Source organism: Eriocheir sinensis, chromosome 1 (genome assembly GCF_024679095.1).
Source record: "Eriocheir sinensis breed Jianghai 21 chromosome 1, ASM2467909v1, whole genome shotgun sequence".
NCBI classification, from domain to species: Eukaryota; Metazoa; Arthropoda; class Malacostraca; order Decapoda; family Varunidae; genus Eriocheir; species Eriocheir sinensis.
The window spans coordinates 37,711,761-37,735,722 of record NC_066509.1 but is presented as its reverse complement, the minus strand read 5'-3'; the positions used below and the strand labels follow the sequence as shown (position 1 = coordinate 37,735,722).

The 23,962-nt window shown below is 41.7% G+C and overlaps 2 protein-coding genes across 2 annotated transcripts; both read left to right on the top strand.

Moving 5' to 3' along the window:
- Positions 1-10,415: 10,415 nt before the first annotated feature.
- LOC126997304 (uncharacterized) lies at positions 10,416-11,466 on the top strand. Its single transcript, XM_050858341.1, has 2 exons — positions 10,416-10,575; positions 10,694-11,466. Exon 2 carries the CDS (start codon positions 10,713-10,715, stop codon positions 11,328-11,330), a length of 618 nt encoding a protein of 205 aa, XP_050714298.1. The 5' UTR covers positions 10,416-10,575; positions 10,694-10,712; the 3' UTR covers positions 11,331-11,466.
- Positions 11,467-22,107: 10,641 nt separating this feature from the next.
- LOC126997208 (uncharacterized) lies at positions 22,108-23,459 on the top strand. Its single transcript, XM_050858248.1, has 2 exons — positions 22,108-22,430; positions 22,570-23,459. The coding sequence occupies exons 1-2, from the start codon at positions 22,284-22,286 to the stop codon at positions 23,371-23,373; spliced, it is 951 nt and encodes a 316-aa protein (XP_050714205.1). The 5' UTR covers positions 22,108-22,283; the 3' UTR covers positions 23,374-23,459.
- Positions 23,460-23,962: the final 503 nt, after the last annotated feature.

Here is a 23,962-nt window from a genome sequence, read left to right as displayed (position 1 = left end):
GTAGTAGTAGTAGTGGTAGTAGTAGTGGTGGTAGTTTCGGTGGTAGCATGAAATAAGTGTTACTATCGGTTTCCAGAGGTTAGAACTTCTATTTCATATCCTACTGCTACACTGCTACTGCACTACTACTACTACTCAGACTCTCTAACTATCACCATGAATTTGATAATCATTGTATTCTTCATACCATACAACACCTGTTACTGTTCTGCTACTACTACTACTACTACTACTACACCTCTGGGACTACTCTAACTATCACATGAATTTGAATAATCATTAACATTTCTTTGCCATACAACTTGTTACATTCTACTACTACTACCTACTACTACTACTACTACTACTACTACTATTCTGGGTTCTCTAACTTTATCACCATATTTGGGACACTCATAAACCTACTATTTCATATATTAACCCTACTACTACTATTACTACTGCAACTACCATAATACCTGCCTGAACATGCAGATATGGTAGGAAGTCAACTCACAACCAACATCGTTCTAACCATTTCTACCACGATCAGCATACTGATCCTGCTTGCCGTTGTGATTGTTTGGTTACTGTTTCCCCCACTTCGGCTCAGTCACTGGTACCCTGAAAATGGTAGTTGTGGTAGTAGTAGTAGTAGTAAATAAGTCAGACAGATGGTAATCATGTGGTGGTAGATGAATGAGTTCTCGAGTGAAATCAATGGTCATAGTGTTGAGTTCACAAGGTGGTAGTTTTGATAGTAGTAATGATGGTAGTAGGTAGTTAGTGAATGGTAGTCATGTGAGTATGAATAGTGAGTTCTCGAGTGAATCGAATGGTCATAGTGTTAAAGTTCTAAGTAGTTTTGGTATTGGTGGTAGTGGTAGTGGTAGTAGGTGGTTGGTAGATGGTAGTCATGTGAGGTATGATAGTAGGTTCGAGGTGAGAATCGAATGGTCGCCAGTGTTAAGGTTCCTAGGGTGGTAGTTTGGTGGTAGTGGTAGTGGTAGTGGTAGTAGGTGTTAGTGAATGGTGGTCATGTGAGTAATAGTAAGTTCTCGAGTGAATCGAATGGTCATGGTGGTAGGTTCTGGGTGGTAGTTTTGGTAGTAGTGGTAGTGGTAGTGATGTGGAAGTGGTTAGTAGATGGTAGTCATGTGAGTGGTGAATAGTAGGTTTCTCAAATTTGAAGATCGAATGGTCATAGTGGTGAGGTTCTGGGTGGTAGTTTTGGTAGTAGTGGTGAGTGGTAGTGGTGATGGGTGAATTTAGTAGATGATCATGTGAGTAGCGAATAGTAGGTTCTCGGTGAGGGAGTCGAATGGTCATAGTCAAAATAGTGTAGAGATGATTTAAAGATTAGAGATAATCACTTTTGATCCCTTCATATTTAGTGATGATTGAAATGGAAATGATTACACAGTCTCTCTCTCTCTCTCTCTCTCTCTCTCTCTCTCTCTCTCTCTCTCTCTCAACTACAATCCACCCAACGCCATGTCCGCAGAAATAAATCGGTCTCTCCTCAGCCCGATCCACACTCAGGTCTCCTTTCAAAGTTGTTCTCGTCGCTCCTAAATTCTCAGAGGTGAGCTCTGACGGTGTGAGCGAGTGAGCGAGATCCGGCAGATAGAGCGAGAGACAGAAGGGTGGGGTATTTCTGCGCCGAGGCGGGTGATGGTGGCGTCGACATGTTTACATTTTTCCCGCGCGAGTCAAATGAGCTACATCGTCTACCTGTAAAAAATAAATAGTACCAGTGGTTATAGTAGTAGTAGTAGTAGTAGTAGTAGTAGTAGTAGTAGTAGTAGTAGTTATAGTAGTAGTAGTAGTGGTAGTACTTACGTTGAATTGATAGCAGGTCTTGTTAAATACCCCAATGGTCTTGATATCAGCTGTAGCAGAACATCGCTCTTTCGCGAACTCTGCAGATAAGTAATATTTTAATGGTACCCTAAGTTCATGACCCCATTTCTCCAGTTATGGTGCAAGGTATGGTAATAGTGGACAGGGAATGGTAGATAGGAATTTATTAAGCTTTTACAACCACATCAAGGAAATCAAAATACGCTTTGATGATATGGGCCGGAAAAATAGGAGAAAACTGAAGAGGGTGTGGCCGAAGGGAAAAAATGGTGATGATTTAGAAATGGCGTCGTAAGTTCAATGACCCCATTTCTCATTTATGGTGCAAGGTATGGTAATGGTGGACAGTGAATGGTAGATGGGCATTTAATGGGCTTTACAACCATTCTAAGGAAATTAAAATACCTTTGATAATAATAGAGAAAATGTAAAAACTGAAGAGGTGTGAGGGAAAAATGTTGTGTTCGAGTTAAATTGAGTTTATGGCCCCATTTCTCAGTTATGGTGCAAGGTATGGTAATAGTGGACAGGGAATGGTGAATGATAGGGAATTTATTAAGCTTTACAACCACATCAAGGAAAAATTAAAATACCTTTGATAATAATGGAAAAATGGTGTAAAACTGAAAGAGTGTGTGAGGGAAAAATGATGTGTTATAAATGGCGCCCCTACGTTTATGGCCATATTTCTCAGTTATGATTGCAAGATATGTAATGGTGAACAGGGAATGGTAGATGGGGAATGTCTATTAAACTTTATAACCATACCAAGGAACATTAAATACCTTTGAGAATAATGGAGAAAATGGGAAAAATTGAAGAGGTGTGTGAGGGAAAAATTAGTTCCTGAAATAGTGCTCCTAAGTTCATTGACCCCATTTCTCAGTTATGGTGCAAGGTATGTAGTAATGGTGGACATAGAATGGTAGATAGAGAATTTATTAAGCTTTACAAAGCATACTAAGGAAATTAAATACCTTTGAGAATAATGGAGAGAAAAATGGGAAACTAAAGAGGTGTGTGTAAAACCTTTCCCAGATGTGTGTGTGTGTGTGTGTGTGTGTGTGTTGTGGGGTCGAATTTAGTAAAAGACCAGTAGAGGGGATTACTGGTAGTGTGCTCCCCAGTGGTAGTTAGCGCCTGATCTGATTGTGGGGAAGTGGTAGAAATCGTGGTCGAATGCAAAGGTGTGTCTGAAAAATCGAGATTACCAAGTTGAAAAAAACTTTGAAAAGTGCTTGTTTTTTGATTTAGAATTCCCCAATGGTGGATGTGGTTGAACTGATGGACTGGTAGAGGGATAATAGGTGAAGTGAGGTTATTGGTGGTTAGCGCCTGGTCAGATGTGGCAGAATGGTAGAAATCGTGGTAGAATGCAAAAGGTGTGTCTGAAAAATCGAGGGTTAACAAATTGAAAAGTTTTGTTCAGAGTAAGTTTTGTGGTCTGATCACTGTATTGGTGGCAAGGTCGAAACTTTGGTAAGACTGAGTAGGAGGGAGGGGTGGTAGGATGTGGGCTGTGACACTTACCTTCCGTGCTGTAACATGACCTCCACCTCGCAGAGATAGGCTCTACTTTCTCGACCGGCCGCGTTGCAACATGACATATCTGCCTCTTCAGCGGTAGAGCGCATTCAAATTTGAGACATTGCTCCCTCTCACTCTGTAAATAGACAGATAGGAATAGAAAAATAGATAGATGAGAGAGAGAGAGAGAGAGAGAGAGAGAGAGAGAGAGAGAGAGAGAGAGAGAGAGAGAGAGAGAGAGAGAGAGAGAGAGAGAGAGAGAGAGAGAGAGAGAGAGAGAGAGAGAGAGAGAGAGAGAGAGAGAGAGAGAGAGAGAGAGAGAGAGAGAGAGAGAGAGAGAGAGAGAGAGAGAGAGAGAGAGAGAGAGAGAGAGAGAGAGAGAGAGAGAGAGAGAGAGAGAGAGAGAGAGAGAGTCCAGAGTGTCAATACTACTACTATTACTACTACTACTACTACTACTACTACTATAACTACTCTAGACACTTTTCACTATATCACGACACTTAGAACACTTATAAACCCCTCATTCCGAACACCCTACAAGCCCTACTTCAAATTTACATACCTACTACGACTACTACTTATAAATCCACTACTAAAACTACTTTACCTGAATAACGTTAGCAGCCTTCATCACAATGCATGTAAGTAGCAGTTTCTTCAGCATCCTTCCACTTCCTTACAGTTGATAGGAACATGGGCAGGGGGACAGAGAGCCGCTGAAGTCACTTGCAAGGCTGTAAAGTAGACCTGAATGTTATAAGTAGTGGTGGTGGCTGTCAGAGCTCGGTTGTAGAAGTAGGGCAATGGGAAGGAGGAATGGTAGAGTTTGAAAGGGCGCTGATTCACCTCGTATTAGGAGGCAAGGAATGGTCGGTAGCTTTGTGTAGTAGTAGTAGTATTAGTAGTAGTAGTAATAGTAGTAGTGCAGTAATAAACACGAGAATCATAACACGTTTCCTTCCTCAGCCAATCAGCGTCGGTCTTGAGTCTAAGCCCGCCACTTCCCCAGCCAATCAGTAACTTCAGGTATTCCTTTCACCTTTCTTAGTTCTAGAGGTAAATTTCACTTTCATGCCCTCAGTAGTAGGGAAAGTGGCAGTTGTAGTAATAGTAGTAGTAGCAGAAGGTGTAATAGTAGTAGTAGTAGTAGTAGTAGTAGTAGTAGTAGTAGTAGTAGTAGTAGTAGTAGTAGGAGGAGGAGGAGGAGGAGTAGGAGTAGGAGGAGGAGGAGGAGAAGGAGGAGGAGGAGAAAAATAATCCATGACTTCAGAATTTTTTTACTCTCCATTTTACCTCAATTTTTCTCCACCTTGCCTCCACTCCTCCTTCACCTCCTTCCAAACCACTTATAGCCTCATCTTTCCTCTTTCCAACCACACTATCCACATTCTTCTATCTCTATCCATTCTTCAGTTATCCACACTTTTATCAAGATATTTTCTCTCATCTAAATCTTTTCGGATGACTTACTTTTTATTCTACTTCACTCTCCCACTCTTTTTCCACTTTTCCTTATTTCTCCTCCATATAACCTTTGCATCCATTTCTTAAAGCCTCCCATCCTTCCTCTCTCTTCATCCACACTATATCCACATCCTTCATCTCTATCCATTCTTTTGTTATCTCCACTTTTATCAATTGGTATTTTTCTCTTTTAAATCTTTTTCTGATAACCTATATTTTTCTTTTCGAGTTTAGTTCCGCACTTTCCTCTACTTTCCACTCATTTCTCCTCCACTGCCTTTTATCCACTTAAAGCTCTCCCATTCTTCCTTCTTTCCATCCATACCTCCACATCCTTCACCTTTATCCATTCTTCATTTATTCAAACTTTTATCAAGGTATTTTCTCTCTTTAAACAACTTTTTCAAAATAACCTATATTTTTCTTTCTGAGTTTAAGGTTCCACTTCTTTCTCCACCTTTCCCTCCACTCCCCTCCACCGCCTTTCATCTACTTATTGCCCCATCATTCCTCTTTCCATCCACAATATCCATCATCCCTCTATCCTTATCCGTTTTTGTGTTATTCTTGTTTTTATCAAGGCCTATGCGATTTATATATGATCACTTTCCTACTGTTTTGTTGAGCGAATCACTGAGGTACTGTGGGTTTGCAAGGACAGACGAGAGAGAGAGAGAGAGAGAGAGAGAGAGAGAGAGAGAGAGAGAGAGAGAGAGAGAGAGAGAGAGAGAGAGAGAGAGAGAGAGAGAGAGAGGGAGAGAGAGTCAATTATATCATTGTTTTCACTACTTACTACTACTACTACTACTACTACTATAACTACTCCTAGACACTTTCACTATCACCACGACACTTAGAACACTTATAAACCCCTGTTCAACATTTCCCTATAAGCCCTACTTCAACCACATACCTACTACGACTACTACTTATAAATCCACTCACTAAAACTACTTACCTGGAATAACGTGTAGCCTTCATCATCACACGGTATAAGTAGCAGTTTTCTTCCAGCATCTTCCACTTTACAGTTGATAGGAACAGCAGGCGGGGGACAGAGAGCCGCTGAAGTCACTTTGCAAGGCTGTAAAAGTAGAATTGTAGTGTTATAAGTAGGTGGTGTGTGGCAGCAGGTCGGTTGTAGAAGTAGGGCTTGTGGGAGGGAGTGAATGGTAGGTTTATGAGGGCGCTGATTCTCGTAGTAGGAGAAGGAAATGGTCATAGCAGAAGCAGTAGTAGTAGTAGTAGTAGTAGTAGTAGTAGTAGTAGTAATAAACACGAGAATCATAACACGTTTCCTCTCAGCCAATCAGCAAGTCGGTCTTGAGTCTAAGCTCCGCCCTTCCCTCCCAGCCAATCAGCTTCAGGTATTCCTTCACCTTTCTCGTTCTAGCGGTAAATTTTCACTTTCATGCCTCAGTAGTAGGGAAAGGGCAGTTGTAGTAATAGTAGTAGTAGCAGAAGGTGTAATAGTAGTAGTAGTAGTAGTAGTAGTAGTAGTAGTAGTAGGAGGAGGAGGAGGAGGAGAAAAATAATCCATGTAAAACTTCAGAATTTTTTACTCATTTTACCTCAATTTTCTCCACCTTGCCTCCACCTCCTTCACCTCCCTTCCAAACCACTTATAGCCTCATCTTTCCTCTTTCCAACCACACTCATCTCACATTCTTCTTATCTCTATCCATTCTTCAGTTATCCACACTTTTATCAAGATATTTTCTCTCATCTAAATCTTTTTCGGATGACTTACTTTTTTTTATTCTACTTCACCTCCACTTTTTTCCACTTTTCCCTTATTTCTCCTCCACCGCCATCCTTCCTCTCTTCATCCACACTATCCACATCCTTCTATCTCTATCCATTCTTTTGTTATCTCCACTTTTATCAAGGTATTTTCTCTCTTTTAAATCTTTTTCTGATAACCTATATTTTTTCTTTCGAGTTTAGTCTCCACTTTCCTCTACTTTCATTCTCATTTCTCCTCCACTGCCTTTTATCTACTTAAAGTCTCATTCTTCCTCTTTCCATCCATAAGCTATCCACATCCTTCCTACCTTTATCCATTCTTCATTTATTCAAACTTTTATCAAGGTATTTTCTCTCTTTTAAACCTTTTCTGATAACCTACTCTATTTTTTTCTTTTTCGAGTTTAGTTCCACTTTTCTCCACCTTCCCTCCACTCCCCCTCCACCGCCTTTCATCTACTTATTGCCCCATCATTCCTCTTTCCATCCACAATATCCACATCCTTCTATCCTTATCCGTTTTTGTGTTATTCTTGTTTTTATCAAGGCCTATGCGATTTCTATGGATCACTTTCTACTGTTTTGTTGAAATCACTGAGGTACTGTGTTTCGTACGATTTGACGAGAGAGAGAGAGAGAGAGAGAGAGAGAGAGAGAGAGAGAGAGAGAGAGAGAGAGAGAGAGAGAGAGAGAGAGAATGAGCAAATGAAAGAGAAAAAATATGCAAGATGGCCGACATTTCTCACTCTCTCTCTCTCTCTCTCTCTCTCTCTCTCTCTCTCTCTCTCTCTCTCTCTCTCTCTCTCTCTCTCTCTCTCTCTCTCTCTCTCGAAGAAGAAGAAGAAGAAGAAGAAGAAGAAGAAGAACTAGTACAAGAAGAATGGAAGAGGAATAGGAGGAGGAGGAGGAGGGGGAGGAGGAGGAGGAAGAAATGAAAAGATAGAGAGAACGGAGGAAAAAATGCGTGGGGAGAGAGAGAGAGAGAGAGAGAGAGAGAGAGAGAAAATGAAAAAAAAATCAGACCTACTTACAACAGGACTGACACAAATCCTAATACACCATCCCCACCTTCCTGTGCTTATCCGTCCTCCTGATATCCACACTTTGATCAAAGTATTTTCTCATCTAAATCTTTTTCTGACAACATTTTTGTTTAGAGTTTACGTCCACTTTTCTCCACCTTCCTCTCATTCATCCTCCACGTCCTTGCACCCTTATAGATCCACCTTTCCTCTATCCATCCCCACTATCCACACCCTCCTATCCTTATCCAACCTCTCATTATTTCTGTTTTTATCAAGGAGGGAGAGGGAGAGGAAGGAAAAGTGGGTGTGGTACTGTGGATGGAGGTGGATGAGGTAGGAAGGGAGGTGGATGGGGTCGAAGGAGTGGTAAGGAGGGAAGCGGGCTCAGGCGAGGCAGAGATCGTGTTGGAGGTGGAAGGGGAAGATGTAGTGGTGCTGAGGATAGGGAGGAGTCTAAGGTGGTGGAGGGAGAGGAAGAGAGCGGGGATGAGGTAGGAAGGGTGGTAGATTGACGGAAGGAACAGTAAGGGTGAGGCAGGCTCAGGCGAGGCAGAGGTATGGGATTGGCTCAGAACGTCAGAATATGAGAGGAGGAACCAGGAGTGGGGAGGATGTCACAGCTCTGATTATGACAAAAAAAACATTCATAAGAAGAGTGACTAAAAATAAATAAAACGGACGGTGGAGGAGGAGGAGGAGGAGGAGGAGGAGAAGGAAAAGGAGGAGGGAGGAGGAGAGGAACGACGACACGACAAGGAGTATAAGGGAACAAAGAGCACGCGGCAGAGCCAGGCTGCTGGAGGACAAAACTTACATTTTCCTAAACACGACCCAAGACCCCAAAACACCGTCCTTTCCTCCTTCCGGCCACTTTGTTCAGCCCTGAGCCGCTGAAGCCCTCTGTTGCCTTCTCGCCATTACCTGGTGGGATCATCCCCTCCCAGATTCAAGAAGGGGGAGGGTGGTGGGGCAGTATGTGTCGAGAGGAGTATGATGGAGAGGTGTGCAGCAGCACGGGTGATCACGCTGAGGATGAGGGTACAGTGCTCAAAGCTATGTCAGGAAAAGTTCAAAAGCGCCATAACGGAACGTGGCAGGACAGGAAGGAGCGGGAAGTAGCAGGATGGAGGCGGGGTGTGGAGGGTTGAGGCTTTCAAGGGCGTGACGGCGCGGCGGTACAAAACAAGTCACAACTGGAGTCAAGGTCACCAGCAAGCAGAGCTGAGCACGATAACAGAAATCCTTATTCCCGATAACCGATTATTTAAAACCTTATCGGTGATAACCGATATTCGTTAACTGGAGACACAAATATAGGCGATAACCGATACCCGATATAAATCCACAATTCCGATACTAGCTAGCGATAAGTCCGATAGGCGAAAACGATACTATATTGATATTTCAAACAAAAAATCATAGACGAGTTCCAATTTTCATGATCTGTATTTTAGAAAACTTACAAAACCTGAAAACCACACGTTGACACGTACCTATGGACGGTAATGCTGGAAACGCCTGAACCGTGTTGTGTTATTTGGCGTCCCCACCGTCAACGGCTGGTGCCTTTGTTTGTAAACACTGGTCTCTCGTGAACTGTTCAGACCAGCAAGCGTAGACCTGTAGGGTCTCACAAAGCTTTTTAGCCGTAATTAGGAGTTGCTGGAAGGCTGAATCAGACATACAGTACCACCATCCCCGCTGTTTCTAAACGACACTCTGTAAGAGTTGTATTTATATGTACAGAGTGTCGTCCTAGAAACAGCGAGGATGGTGGCACTGTATATCTGATTCAGCCCTCCAGCAACTACTCAATGTGTTAGCAAGCTTTGTGATACTGTACAGGGCAACGCTTACTGGTCTGAACAGTTCACGAGAGACCAGTGTTTGTAAACAAAAGCGCCACGATGGGACACCAAACAACACAACACCGGGTGCCTTCAATACCATGGCATGCTCACAAACGAATATGGAATATCAACTTTGAGGCAGTGAATAATCATTTTGGGGGCAAAGTTAATGATTTTTCTCTTTGATATATTGATTTTTGAGTCTAACATAAAAATATAAGCTAGTGTTTTAATGTTGATGATCTAAGTATGAAATCTCTTCACTGAAGATATTTCATACGCCACCCTTTCACACACCACCGGGCGCCACGTGTAGGGAGGAGACAACGCTTTTTTTTATTTTTTATTTGAGAGGTGGTAAAAAGTTGCGATTATCGGTAGTTTGGTTACAAAGGTAACGATGATCCTCTGGATTCTAGGATTAAAGATGAGCTCCGGGAGGGCAGCATGAGCCAATGCAGGATGGCGCCACTATAAACACTCGCCTGCGCCAGAACGGGCTGGGCCGACCATCAGGCCCCAACGGCATATATATATATATATATATATATATATATATATATATATATATATATATATATATATATATATATATATATATATATATATATATATATATATATATATATATATATACCCTCTGATTATAGGACAATTTATGGCCCCCCTCCCCCCCCCTCTCTCTCTCTTTATATGTATATATATATATATATATATATATATATATATATATATATATATATATATATATATATATATATATATATATATATATATATATATTTCTCTCTCTCTCTCTCTCTCTCTCTCTCTCTCTCTCTCTCTCTCTCTTTCTGAAGTTATAAAAAAAAAAACCTACGTTCACATCCCGCCATATTTAACTTACACACACACACACACACACACACACACACACACACACACACACATAAAATATTGCAGCAGTAGAGAAATTTTACTTCATCAAATCGCCGTTCGGCTGGAGGAATCCTCCACATGAGAAAGCTTCACGCGCCGCCGCCAGATCAGTTGCTTCACAGTTGCCACGCCGGAAGGACGTCAGCAGGGCTCCGTCCTGGTTTTCAACTCAACCAATAGGCCACGTGCTTGTTACGCAGGTACAGAGCCTCCTGCCCGTCATCCTATGTTAGGAGCGGGCAGGGCCTTGCAAGTGGCTGTTTCTACAATATTGTGTGGGCTGCAAGGCGACTTATTTGTGTTGTGTTGTCTCGGCAGGCTGCGCCGGCCGCCGGCCATGTCTGATCAGTCCCGGGTAGCTGGGGGCCCTCAACAGGTGTCCCCACGGCCACGTTCGGAGTCGAGGCGAGGTGAACCATACCTTGCCTCAGGGGGCTCGGGATCGTCGCAGGACGAGATGAGGCCACATGCTCCTGGTAACAGTCATGGTGGTAGCGGGCGCTCGTATCAGCTGATAGGTGCCCATAAACCACTTCGGCCCCACAGGCGTGCTCGGCCAGCTGCGCCCCCGTCCCCACCTGCCCCCTGGAACATGGTTTTGGAGGCCATTTCGGAGCTACGAGGTGAGGTGAACAAGCTAAAGGAGGACAGGCAGCCTGCCCCTCGTGTGGCTCCTGTGGTGAACGAGGGTGCGGGTACATCACGTGATGCGTGCCGTCCTCTGTCTCCTCCTCCTGGCTCTTTCTCAGGGTTTATGGATTCAGGCAGTGAGGATGGTGAGATTAGAGTGTTTGCCCCAGGCAGTAGTGCTCTCATGCTGGGGGCCAAATCTTTTGGTCCACAGGAGTTGGTATCAGAGGATATTGACACACAGGTTGCGGACATGGTGAATTACGTGTTTGACAACGGCATGAGGGAGGAGGACTACAAGGACACTGTGAGGACGACATTGTGAAGAGGCCGGCCAACTGTCACGCACTCGCACCTGTGGAATGTAACACGCAGGTGTTTGAAGCCCTCAGAGTAGATGCTAGGAAGGCAGACTGTCGCCTAAAAGAAGTCAACAAGGACATCCTGAGAGCGGCGACCATTATTACAAAGCCCTCTTGGTACTTGACAAGGTAGCTACTGATGAGGGGAACGCTGTGGTGGCTCGCGAGGTCGGAATGATTAATGGCGCACTGGCTTTGTTGGGCCATGCAAACCACAGGAACAACCTAGCAAGGCGGCTGGTCATGAAACGGGAGATAAACCGTAAGTACTCGCACCTTTGCTCAGACAGGGTGCCTATGACCCGCTTCCTCTTTGGAGATGACGTGTCACAGTCGGCCAAGAATATTGAAGACGCGGAGAAGCTTAAGCACAAGATTACCACCAAGAAGTCTTCTTTGGCCTGGCGATTCCCTGGGGGGAGGACGAGGAGTTCTTGGAGTAAAGCACCAAACAGGAGCTTCTCATCCAGGTTCCAGCCTTATGGTTTGCCGAGGACAGGCTACAGGGGCAATCAACGACCTGCACAGGCGAGGCAGGACACGGATCCAAAAAACGCGAAAGGCCGGGGGCACAAGGCTCGTCAGTAATTGAGGCAAGTAAGGACTTTGAAGCAGGTAGACTGCACTATTTTGTTTCTGAGTGGCAGAAATTTACACAAGACCCATTTGTTTTGGACATTGTTCAGCATTGCCACCTTAATATCAGTGTAGAGGACATAGAACATCTTTACTTTAAAGAGGTTGAATACCCATTTAATAAGGAACAGCAACAATGCATTTCTAAGGAAATTAGCAAGCTCTTGCAACTCAAGGTCATTCAGGTTACTCAAAGGACTGACGATCAAATTATTTCCCCCATATTCTTAAGGAAGAAGCCAAATGGTGAATACAGACTTGTGCTTAATTTGAAAGAGTTAAACTTACACATCCCATACAAACATTTCAAAATGGAGAATTTTGAGCAGGCAATCAAACTTATTCATGCGGGTGACTATTTGGCTTCAGTGGACCTTAGGCATGCTTATTACTCAGTGAAGGTTGCAGAGGAACAACAAAAATTTCTTTGTTTCACCTGGCACGGTACTGTTTACAAATTTACATGTTTGCCAAATGGAATTTCAGAGGGGCCAAGACTGTTCACCAAATTAATGAAACCTGTCTTTGCTACCTTAAGAAAGAAGGGTTACAGGATCACCAGTTTTATTGATGACACGCTTATCATTCACAGTACAAGGTCAGGTTGTCTTGAAAGCATAAATGATACAATCACTTTGTTGAGGAGTTTGGGGTTCTACATTAATGAAGAGAAATCTGTCCTGATTCCTACGAAGTGCATAGAGTACTTGGGTAATGTTATTGACACGGAGAGTATGAAAATTTACTTGCCTGAACGCAGGCTGGATAAAGTAACACAAGGTTGTAAGGCCCTTCTGAGCAAGGAACGACACACCATCAGAGGGGTAGCTAGAGTGATAGGCATGCTTGTAGCTGCCACCCCAGCAGTGGAACTCGGTAAGCTTCATTACAGGAAATTAGAAGCAGCAAAGATTGCTGCCTTAAAGGAAGAGAAAGGTGACTTTAACAGGAAAAAGACTATCACTAATGACATGAGAGAAGATTTGAATTGGTGGATAAATAACGTTTCAATTCAGGACAGACAAATTTTCAGAACAGGACCAGATATTAAATTGTACACGGATGCATCTCGCTCAGGCTGGGGTGGTCACCTAGACCAACAGACAGTGAGTGGTAATTGGTCAAGGGAGGAAAAACATTTACACATAAATGCTCTCGAGCTCAAAGCCATTCTCCTGACACTGCAAACATTCACACTTGAACTCAGAGACAGGCACATAAAGGTTTTCTGTGACAACACCACTGCCATATCGTATGTCAACGAAATGGGGGGTTCTAAATCACAAACTTGCAACAACATATCTATTGATATTTGGGACTGGTGTGTGGGAAACAACTCGTGGATCATCTGTTCGCACATACCAGGCAAAGACAACGTTATTGCAGACATAGCTTCTCGTAAAATTAATGACAGACACGAATGGAAACTGGGTGAAAACATCTTCAGGGAGTTATCTCAAGTGTTTGGTACTCCTTCCATTGATCTGTTTGCCTCTAGAATTAATAAGCAAGTAAGCACGTTCTGTTCGTGGAAACCAGACCCAGAGGCAAAATATTTTGATGCGTTCTCATTTAAATGGACACAGTTTCAACTTTGTTACATCTTTCCTCCGTTTTCATTAATTACTAGGTGCCTGCAAAAGCTAAAACCAGAGGTAGGGAAAGGGTGGATGGTGGTGCCACTATGGACTTCGCAGCCTTGGATGGGCTCTCTCCTCCAGTTGCTGGTCGATCACCCTCGTCTGATCATGGGGAAGGATGTGCTGACGCACCCATCTACGGCAGAACCTCACCCGCTATTGAAACACACGAGTCTCATGGCGTGCCTTCTATCAGGGAATCCCTACGAGAACAGGGCGTATCTGCAGAGGGCGCAGAAATCATTATGGCATCCTGGAAACCTGGCACAGAGAAGCAGTACAGGCCACACATCAGAAGGTGAGCCCAGTTTTGTCATAGACGGGATATCGATCCCGTTAATCCCACTGCACCAGAAATAATAAACTTTTTAACGGAAACATTCCACCGGAACGTGGGCTATGACAGTATCAACACAGCAAGAGGTGCTCTATCTTCATTGGGCATTGTAGTCAATGGCTGTAGGGCAGGGGTCCACCCTCTGGTGATCCGCTTTATGAGAGGGGTGTTCAATTTGAGACCAACCAAACCCAGGTACACAGAAACTTGGGATGTTAAGCCCGTTTTGCAGAAACTGAGAACGATGTACCCACTGAAAAACCTGTCACTTAAAGAAGTCACATTAAAACTCGTGATGTTGATGGCACTGACACAAGCTGCCAGAGTACAGGCGTTACACTTGCTGGTATTAAATGGCATTACTATAGGAGATGACTTCATTTCTGTGCCTTTGGGGGGAATTCTTAAGCAGGGTAGGCCTAGCTACAACATTCGTAGAATTAAGTTTCAGGCTTATCCAAAGGACGCCAGTTTATGCGTGTGTGAAACCTTGAAATGCTACATTAAAGCCACACAAGAACACCGACAAATCACTCAACTCAATGACATTGAATTATTCATAAGTTTCATCAAACCACATAAAGCAGTGTCTAAAGACACTATTGCACGTTGGCTTAGAACTATGCTTAATATGTCTGGGGTAAACACCAACACTTTCACAGCAGGTAGTGTGAGGCCAGCCGCGGCATCAAAAGCCAAAGCTATGGCTGTACCAATTGAATGCATAATGGCAAAAGCAGGATGGTCAAGGGAAACCACCTTTGCAACTTATTATGACAAGCACATTGTCACAGGGACAGATGCATTTCAGGAGGCAGTGTTGGAATAAGTACATCAGCGGACAGCAGCTTGGATGCCCATATTTGACTCTAATGCAGCTGCTTTTGTGGGCCTCAAAGTTAGGTTAAGATTATGTTTACATGTTACATGCAAATCTTTATGTACATACATTAATAAATATGTTATGTTTACACAAGGTACTGGTGAGCCCGGGTTACAGAGACTACTGGGAGTCATAAGTGACAGCGGATTAATATTTTTAAGGTTTTATTTGGGGATGATGGATTACTACAAATTGTTCCAATTGCATAGTCCTCAACAGGTCAAGTTGTCATTTTGTTATATGTACATGCTCATACATGTATTTGCAAGGTCAATATGATGTTATCTGTTTCCAATAAGGTTATTATTACCCAAAATTCACGATACACATAAGGTACGACACCCACATGGCTTCAAAGCCTCATGTGGAGGATTCCTCCAGCCGAACGGCGATTTGATGAAGTAAAATTAGAAAAGTACACGAGACTTACCTTAGGTCAGTTGAGGTGTACTTATAATTTCTTGAAGCAAATCGCCTCGGCTGGTTGGAAGCCTTCATGCCCTCCTCTCCCACCCTTCGCTACTAATTACACTACTAATTACGCTACTAATCACACGACCAGATACCCTTTATTTCATGTAGGCGTTCAGACATGTCAAAGTCTGATCTGGCGGCGCGTGAAGCTTTCTCATGTGAAGGCTTCCAACCAGCCGAGGCGATTTGCTTCGCAAAATTATAAGTACACCTCAACTGACCTAAGGTAAGTCTCGTGTACTTTTCTAATTTTCAGAATAAATAGCCTAATACATAAAGGGAGGTTGAAGGAAGAGGATAGTGTGTATATATATATATATATATATATATATATATATATATATATACATATATATATATATATATATATATATATATATATATATATATATATATATATATATATATATATATATATATATATATATATATATATATATATATATATATATATATATATATATATATATATATATATATATATATATATATATATATATATAGTTGATCCCGTTGGTAAGGAAAATATTGCAGCAGTAGAGAAACTTACAGAATAAATAACCTAATATCTTTCCTTATTTTTCTAGTTATTTCTTTTCATTAACTTGTATGCTCGTCTTTTTGGGTTCTTTTCTTATTCCAATTCATAATTAACTAAACTATTCTTTCCTTATTTTTCCAGGTATTTCTTTTTATTATTTCTATGCTTGTTTTTTTTGGTGCTTTTCTTATTCCAATTTATAACTTAGTAATCTATTCTTTGTTCCTTATATTTTCTAGTCATTTCTTTTTATTAACTTTTAATCCTGTCTTTTTGGTGCTGTTCTAATTGCAATCTATAACTAACTAATCTATTCTTTGTTCCTTATATTTTCCAGGTATTTCTTTTTGTTAACTTGTCTGCTGTCTTTTTTGTGCTTTTCTTATTCCAATCTATAACTAACCCATCTATTTTTCTTTCCTTATAATTTTCTAGTTATTTCTTTTTATTAACGTCTATACTTGTCTTTTTAGTCCTTCTCTTACTCCAATCTACAACTGACTAATCTATTCTTTCCTTATTTTTCCATATAGTTCTTTTTATTAATTCGTATGCTCGTTCTTCGGATAATTTTCTTATTCCAATCAATAACTAACCAATCTATTCTTTTCCTATATTTTCTAGTTATTTGTTTATTAACTTGTATGCTCGTCTTTTTGGGTTCTTTTCTTATTCCAATTTATAGCTAACTAATCTATTCTTCGTTCCTTATATTTTCTAGCTATTTCTTTTTATTAACGTGAATGCTTGTCATTTTTGGCGCTTATCATACTCTGATCTATAATGAACTAATCTTTTTTTCTTTCCATGTATATTCTAGTTATTTCTTTTCATTAACTTCTATGCCTGTCTTTTTTAGTGTTTTTCTTACTCCAATAAAATTAATATCATTTAATTCGTTTTTTTATGTACCGTACTCAGTTTCAGTGCTTATAAAAGGACGAAAAACTAATGATAATATATTTTTGAGCAGTGGAAATTATTAGAAGCAGAAATTAATAAGGATAATGGGATATGAAGGTTAAAATTATAATATGAAGATAAGTTTTTATGTAGCGTACTCAGTTTCAGAGCTTAAAAAAGGACGAAAAAACTAATGATAATATATTTTTGAGCAGTGGAAATTATTAGAAGCTGAAATTAATCAGTAAAATTGCATATGAAGGTTTTTATTATACAAAGATCAGTTTTTATGTAGCGTATTCTGTTGCAGAGTTTAAAAAAGAACTAAAAACTAATGATAATATATTTTTTGAGTAGTGGTAATTATTGGAAGGAAAAATTAAGGAAAATGGCATATGAAGGTCTAAATATTAGCCCTTATAGTGCCGGAGCCGCCCGGGTGGCTTGGCTAGTAGACTGCCATGAGCCACCCGGGTGGCTTGGCTAGTAGACTGCCATGAGCCGCCCGGGTGGCTTGGCTAGTAGACTGCCATGAGCCACCCGGGTGGCTTGGCTAGTAGACTGCCATGAGCCACCCGGGTGGCTTGGCTAGTAGACTGCCATGAGCCGCCCGGGTGGCTTGGCTAGTAGACTGCCATGAGCCGCCCGGGGGGCTTGGCTAGTAGACTGCCATGAGCCACCCGGGTGGCTTGGCTAGTAGACTGCCATGAGCCACCCGGGCGGCTTGGCTAGTAGACTGCCATGAGCCGCCCGGGTGGCTTGGCTAGTAGACTGCCATGAGCCACCCGGGCGGCTTGGCTAGTGAACTGCCATGAGCCGCCCGGGTGGCTTGGCTAGTAGATGCCATGAGCCACCCGGGTGGCTTGGCTAGTAGATGCCATGAGCCACCCGGCGGCTTGGCTAGTAGACTGCCATGAGCCACCCGGGTGGCTTGGCTAGTAGACTGCCATGAGCCACCCGGGTGGCTTGGCTAGTAGACTGCCATGAGCCACCCGGGTGGGTTGGCTAGTAGACTGCCATGAGCCACCCGGGTGGCTTGGCTAGTAGACTGCCATGAGCCGCCCGGGTGGCTTGGCTAGTAGACTGCCATGAGCCGCCCGGGTGGCTTGGCTAGTAGACTGCCATGAGCCACCCGGGTGGCTTGGCTAGTAGACTGCCATGAGCCACCTGGGTGGCTTGGCTAGTAGACTGCCATGAGCCACCCGGGTGGCTTGGCTAGTAGACTGCCATGACCCACCTGGGCGGGTTTTAACACACCCTTCATTTTGTTCCATCACTGTGCGTTTATAATAATTATCATGGTATATTTTTTATAGGTAAACATCCTCAATAATTAAACTTCATCATTCAAAACCTTATATGCTTGTTAGTAATGGAGAGTCTGTAAAAGAATGAACTATGCATAAAGCTTCTTTTGATGATGTCGGCACGAGCGATACTAGGCTATAGGATATTATATTATTTTGAATTACCTCTCCAGTAGGACTGTACTTTGTCCTTTAGTCTGATGATCTTATAAACAAGCACATTTTATCATTCTACAACAATTACAATAAACTAGGCAGCATAATTTATTTACATATTTATATATTTATATATATATCCGTTTCCATTGTCTTCGTACGCAGCTGAAACTTCTCCCGAGACGCTCATGAAGGAAGGCGAGAAGGGACGCACTGTAAGTTATTTCTTCAACTTGAAATAGATTGAAAACGTGTTGTCGTACATAAGAAATGAAACTGCCGTGTCAGAGCGTATTCTGTCAAACATTTAATGCTACATGTACACAACAAACACATCGACCCCAGAAAAGTTTGTAGCTATTTAGTGAGGAAGTTGCATAACAGATCCCAATGACATGTTTCACTAAATAGCTCCAACTTTTCCGGGGTCGATGTGTTTGTTGTGCTGTGTACCAATGAATGTTTGACAGAATAAGATCTGACACGCCAATTTCATCTCTTATGTACGGCAACACGAACGTTTGCAATCTATTCCGAGGTGGAAGGATAACTTCGGTGCGTCCCTTCTCGCCTTCCATCCGCTGGACTTTCCGCACTTCAAGTTTTCAGTATCATCTATGGTTCACTATCTCGTGTAATAGTTACTTCTTTCTTTCATCAATAAACTTAGGATGGTAGTGCATTGGAACTGTAATGAATAAATTTCAAATTCACAAATATAAATAACATAAGGCGAGTATAAAAATAGGTCAAAGCGGTTGTTATAGATCTTTACCAAGCTTTACTTCGTTTGGATTATTTTTACAGAATTACCAAGGCGTTGAAGAAGTAAAAAAATAACAGCTGACACATAAAATTCTCCTGAACACGATAATATTATCAGAGTTTAGGTAATCCAAAAAGGTGGAAACACAATTACTATATTATATTGTAAACACACACACACACACACACACACACACACACACACTGAGCTCTGTGCTCCTCCGTAGGGGAACGGCTGGCTGTCTCCAGAGAGACCCGCAGCAGACCAAGAGGAGGTGAATTACACACACACACGTAAAAGAACCCGGGTTCGGTTCCCTGGCTGGACGGAAAACCTTGCGCATGTTTCCTTTCACATGTAACCCTACTTCACATGGCAATATGTTGGTACCGGATGTAAATCGAGAATTTGTGATCTCGTAGCCCGGAGAGTGAGTGTGTGTATTGGCTTCATCCCCATCCACAGACCGGTCAAATAATGAGGTCAAAGGTTGCTCCCAGAGGATGGTGGCTCACAGGGATCCACAATGATCTGTAAGCCCATATGTGAATAACACACACACACATATATATATCTATATCTATCTATCTATCTATATATATATATATATATATATATATATATATATATATATATATATATATATATATATATATATATATATATATATATATATATATATATATATATATATATATATATATATATATATATATATATATATATATATATATATATATATATATATATATATATATATATATATATATATATATATATATATATATATATATATATATATATATATATATATATATATATATATATATATATATATATATATATATATATATATATCTCTCTCTCTCTCTCTCTCTCTCTCTCTCTGTCAGAGACACGCCAGGCCTTGTCGACAGACCAACTTGGTCGGCTAGATTTCGATCGCCGATAGAGTCGGTCTGTCAGCTCCCTGCTACGGGCCGCCTTTGGCAAAGGCCCGTGCTCCCTCTTGCAAGAGGGAGCAATCTTCCACCCCCCATCTCTCTCTCTCTCTCTCTCTCTCTCTCTCTCTCTCTCTCTCTCTATTTATCTATCTGTCTATCATATACAGTACCCTCGCGAGTTTCGCGGTGTTCGAGTTTAGCGATCCGCGAGTTTCGCGCTCAGTCCTAAATTCTTACCATCTCGAGTTTAGCGCATTATTTTCCCGAGTTTCGCGCTGTTTCGACAAGTATCAAACGCGTTTACGTGTGGCGTCACGCATGATGCCTCGACTCCCTCAGTTGGCTGGCGGTGTTGACTACGTGCATACGTGTCCTTGCCCTCTTCCACTAGCCTCTTGATATTTCTCCGCGAGTTTGCTGTGATGTCTGAGGACAGAGGAGGCACTGCAGCATGTGGCTCAAAGAAACCAATTTCGGTAAAAGGAAGCAGGCCAGAGAGGCAAGGTAAAAAGAAGAGACTGTTAAGCATGAAAGAAAAGGGGGAAGTGTTGAAAAAGCTTGATACTGGAATGGGACCTGTTGCCGTTGGGAACTTTTTCAACATTAGTGAATCTACTGTAAGAGGAATAAGAGCAAAACGTATTGAAATACAACGTTTCCTGAAAGATGCCCGGGGGAGCTCTGTGATTGAAGTTGCTCACATCACGCATCCTACAAGCAAGTTGATGGTGACAACAGAACACTATCTGAAGAAATATATTGAAGACAAAAATGATCGAAATGTCTGCATATCTTCTGCTAAGGCAAGAGAGAAGGCAAGAGAAATATATGCGGCAGTAGCACGTAAGTTAACCATTGATAATCCTCCACCTTTCTCTGCTAGCAGTGGTTGGTTCTCAAGGTTTAAGAAAAGACACTCGCTCAAAAGGGCACGATGTCTGGGTGAAGCAGCAGACGCACCTACACATGAGGTGGAAAGCTTCACTGATGTCTTGAAACAGCTGATCGAGGGCGGCGGTTACGATCTTCGTCAAATATTCAATGCAGATGAAACTGGTTTTCACTGGAAACAGCAGCCAAGATCAACCATAATCGCCAAACAAAAAGAAGCCTAGAGGCACAAGGAAAGTAAACAGCGTTTCAGTGTTCTCTTTACGGTCAATGCAACTGGTGACTGTAAACTGAAGCCACTTGTTCTCTACACCGCTGCTCGCCCTCGACCTTATCGTCACAAGGACATGAAAATCTAAATGTGCACTGGGTCTCCAACAAGAAAGGGTACATGACAACTGTTACCTTCTTAGATTGGTTCGATAACCACTTCATACCCGAAGGAAAGGAATACTGCGAGAGGAACAATCTAGCCTTCAAGCTCATGCTTCTGCTGGACAACGCACCCGGGCATCCAACGTTTCTGAGAGGCCGTCATCCTAACTGCGAGGTCGTGTTCCTTCCCCCTAACACAACCTCCATAATACAGCCCTTGGATCAAGAAATAATCGCCAATGTCAAGCTAGAATTCTACAGGAGAACTTGGAAGAAGCTTGAAGAAGCACTGGACACTGATGATGTAAGTAGAACCTGCACACATTTGAGAGAGAGAGAGAGAGAGAGAGAGAGAGAGAGAGAGAGAGAGAGAGAGAGAGAGAGAGAGAGAGAGAGAGAGAGAATTGCACATGTAGACTACAACTTGACGTTGCTCTGAACACACACACACACACACACACACACAGAGAGAGAGAGAGAGAGAGAGAGAGAGAGGATTCAAGTGTTTATTACAAACCTGACAAATATTATTATCAACATCATTATTGTTTTTACTCTACAGATCCTTCTGCAAGTGGAGGAGGAGATTGACGAGCCAGACCAGCAGACAGGCGACCCTTCAGCAGAGGTTTGTACAATGAATAATGATTTGGACTCCTGGGTGCTTTAATTTGCTCAGAGAGAGAGAGAGAGAGAGAGAGAGAGAGACGATTCGTGTTTATTACAAACCTGACAAATTATATTATCAACATCATTATTGTTTTTACTCTACAGATCCTTCTGCAAGTGGAGGAGGAGATTGACGAGCCAGACCAGCAGACAGGCGACCCTTCAGCAGAGGTTTGTACAATGAATGATATGATTTGGACTCTTGGGTGCTTTAATTGCTCAGAGAGAGAGAGAGAGAGAGAGAGAGAGAGAATTGCACATGTAGCCTACAACTTAACGTTGCTCTGAACACACACACACACACACACACACACACACACACACAGAGAGAGAGAGAGAGAGAGAGAGAGACGCGCAGGCTACACATGCAGCGTCCTTGAAACGTTTCCTTGTGATGGCTAACACAATGATCATAATTATCATTATAAACATTATCATTGACATTATTGATATCACAATTTTACAGAGACAGCTGCAGGTGGATGATGTGCACGTGAGTGATGAGCCATACGGCCAGACAGGTGTTCATCCACAAGCAGAGGTATGTATGTTTGTGCGTACGTCTGGCAACGCTACTCATGCCCCCTTCATTACAACCTATGACATCGTACGTTTTTTTTTTTTTAACACTTCTTGTTGTTTAGGTTGACCCATCAGAGTTTATTTTTCATGTATTTCAGTCAGCCATGCCACTGACCACTGCAGAGGTTGAGGCCCCACACCACTCACAGACAGTGCAGCACACACCTGATACAACATTCCAAGCAGCGCCGCCAGGCAGACCCAAGCAGATTATGACTGCACAGACTTTCTTTTGTAATTTTAATATCAAGAAAGCAGTGGACTTAATGGTAGAATGCTGGCACTTTGTCAATATTGCAACGGTGAAGCATGGATGGAGGAAGGTTCTCCCGTGGGTGAAGACAGAAATGAGCGGCGGTGACAGGCAGCGCGTAGCGGCCGCTATGGACACGTTGCTTCAGGTGGCTAAAACGTTACCCATCACGGGGTATGAGAATGTCAGTGTTGCTGATATGGAAGTTCTCATTGATGGAGGAGTCGCTGAACGTAGTGCAGAAGACATGATTGATGATGAGGAGGCTGATGATGAGGAGGAGGAAGAAAAAGAGAAGAAAGATGAGCCAACAGTTCAGCAGTTAACAGAAATATTTGCAATAACAGAAAAATTGAAGGAGGCCATTTACAAATTTGATTCAAATTCGGACCGACGTGAGACATGCATCCACACAATTCAAAAGGGATTAAATGAATACAAACTGATGTACGAAACCCGAGTCAACAACCTTCAACAAGCCTTGATCACACGCTACTTACGTAACCGTGACAAGCGAGAAGATATGCCACCTGCTGTTGTTGCTGAACATGATGATGGAGAGGATAATGATCTGCTTGTGGACAATGAAGTAGCCCCAGAGAATTTGGGTGACGACTTTGAAGGCTTCGTACTAGCCGACCAGGAGTGATCGAGTGACTGGCGACAAGAGGGCAGGGAATGTTTATTGTCATTTCTTTTCTCGTTTTCATTTTTTCAATAAAGTGTATCTCTCCCCATTATTCTTTGTCTTTGCAAGAACACTTTGCCCATTAACTGCAAGAAAAACATCAATTTTAACGTATGTATTTCGAGATAAAGGAGTAATATGGAAAAAAAAAGTCGATTTCACTCGCGGGTCGGAACGTATAAGCTGTTTTACATTGTTTTTAATGTTCGAGTTTCGCGATCCGCAGTTTCTATGTCCGAATATATATATATATATCAGGAATATATATATATATATATATATATATATATATATATATATATATATATATATATATATATATATATATATATATATATATATATATATATATATATATATATATATATATATATATATATATATATATATATATATATATATATATATATATATATATATATATATATATATATATATATATATATATATATATATATATATATATATATATATATATATATATATATATATATATTTTAGAGTAAACGATATATTAACTATAAATTAATTTCATCATATTTCATGTGTT

Excerpts from the sequence above, each read along its gene's own strand:
- LOC126997208 (XM_050858248.1), top strand. The coding sequence starts at position 22,284 with ATGGCTAACACAATGATCATAATTATCATTATAAACATTATCATTGAC. Across the intron at positions 22,431-22,569 it reads GTGTTCATCCACAAGCAGAG|TCAGCCATGCCACTGACCAC; the intron begins GTATGTATGTTT and ends CATGTATTTCAG.
- LOC126997304 (XM_050858341.1), top strand. The coding sequence starts at position 10,713 with ATGTCTGATCAGTCCCGGGTAGCTGGGGGCCCTCAACAGGTGTCCCCA.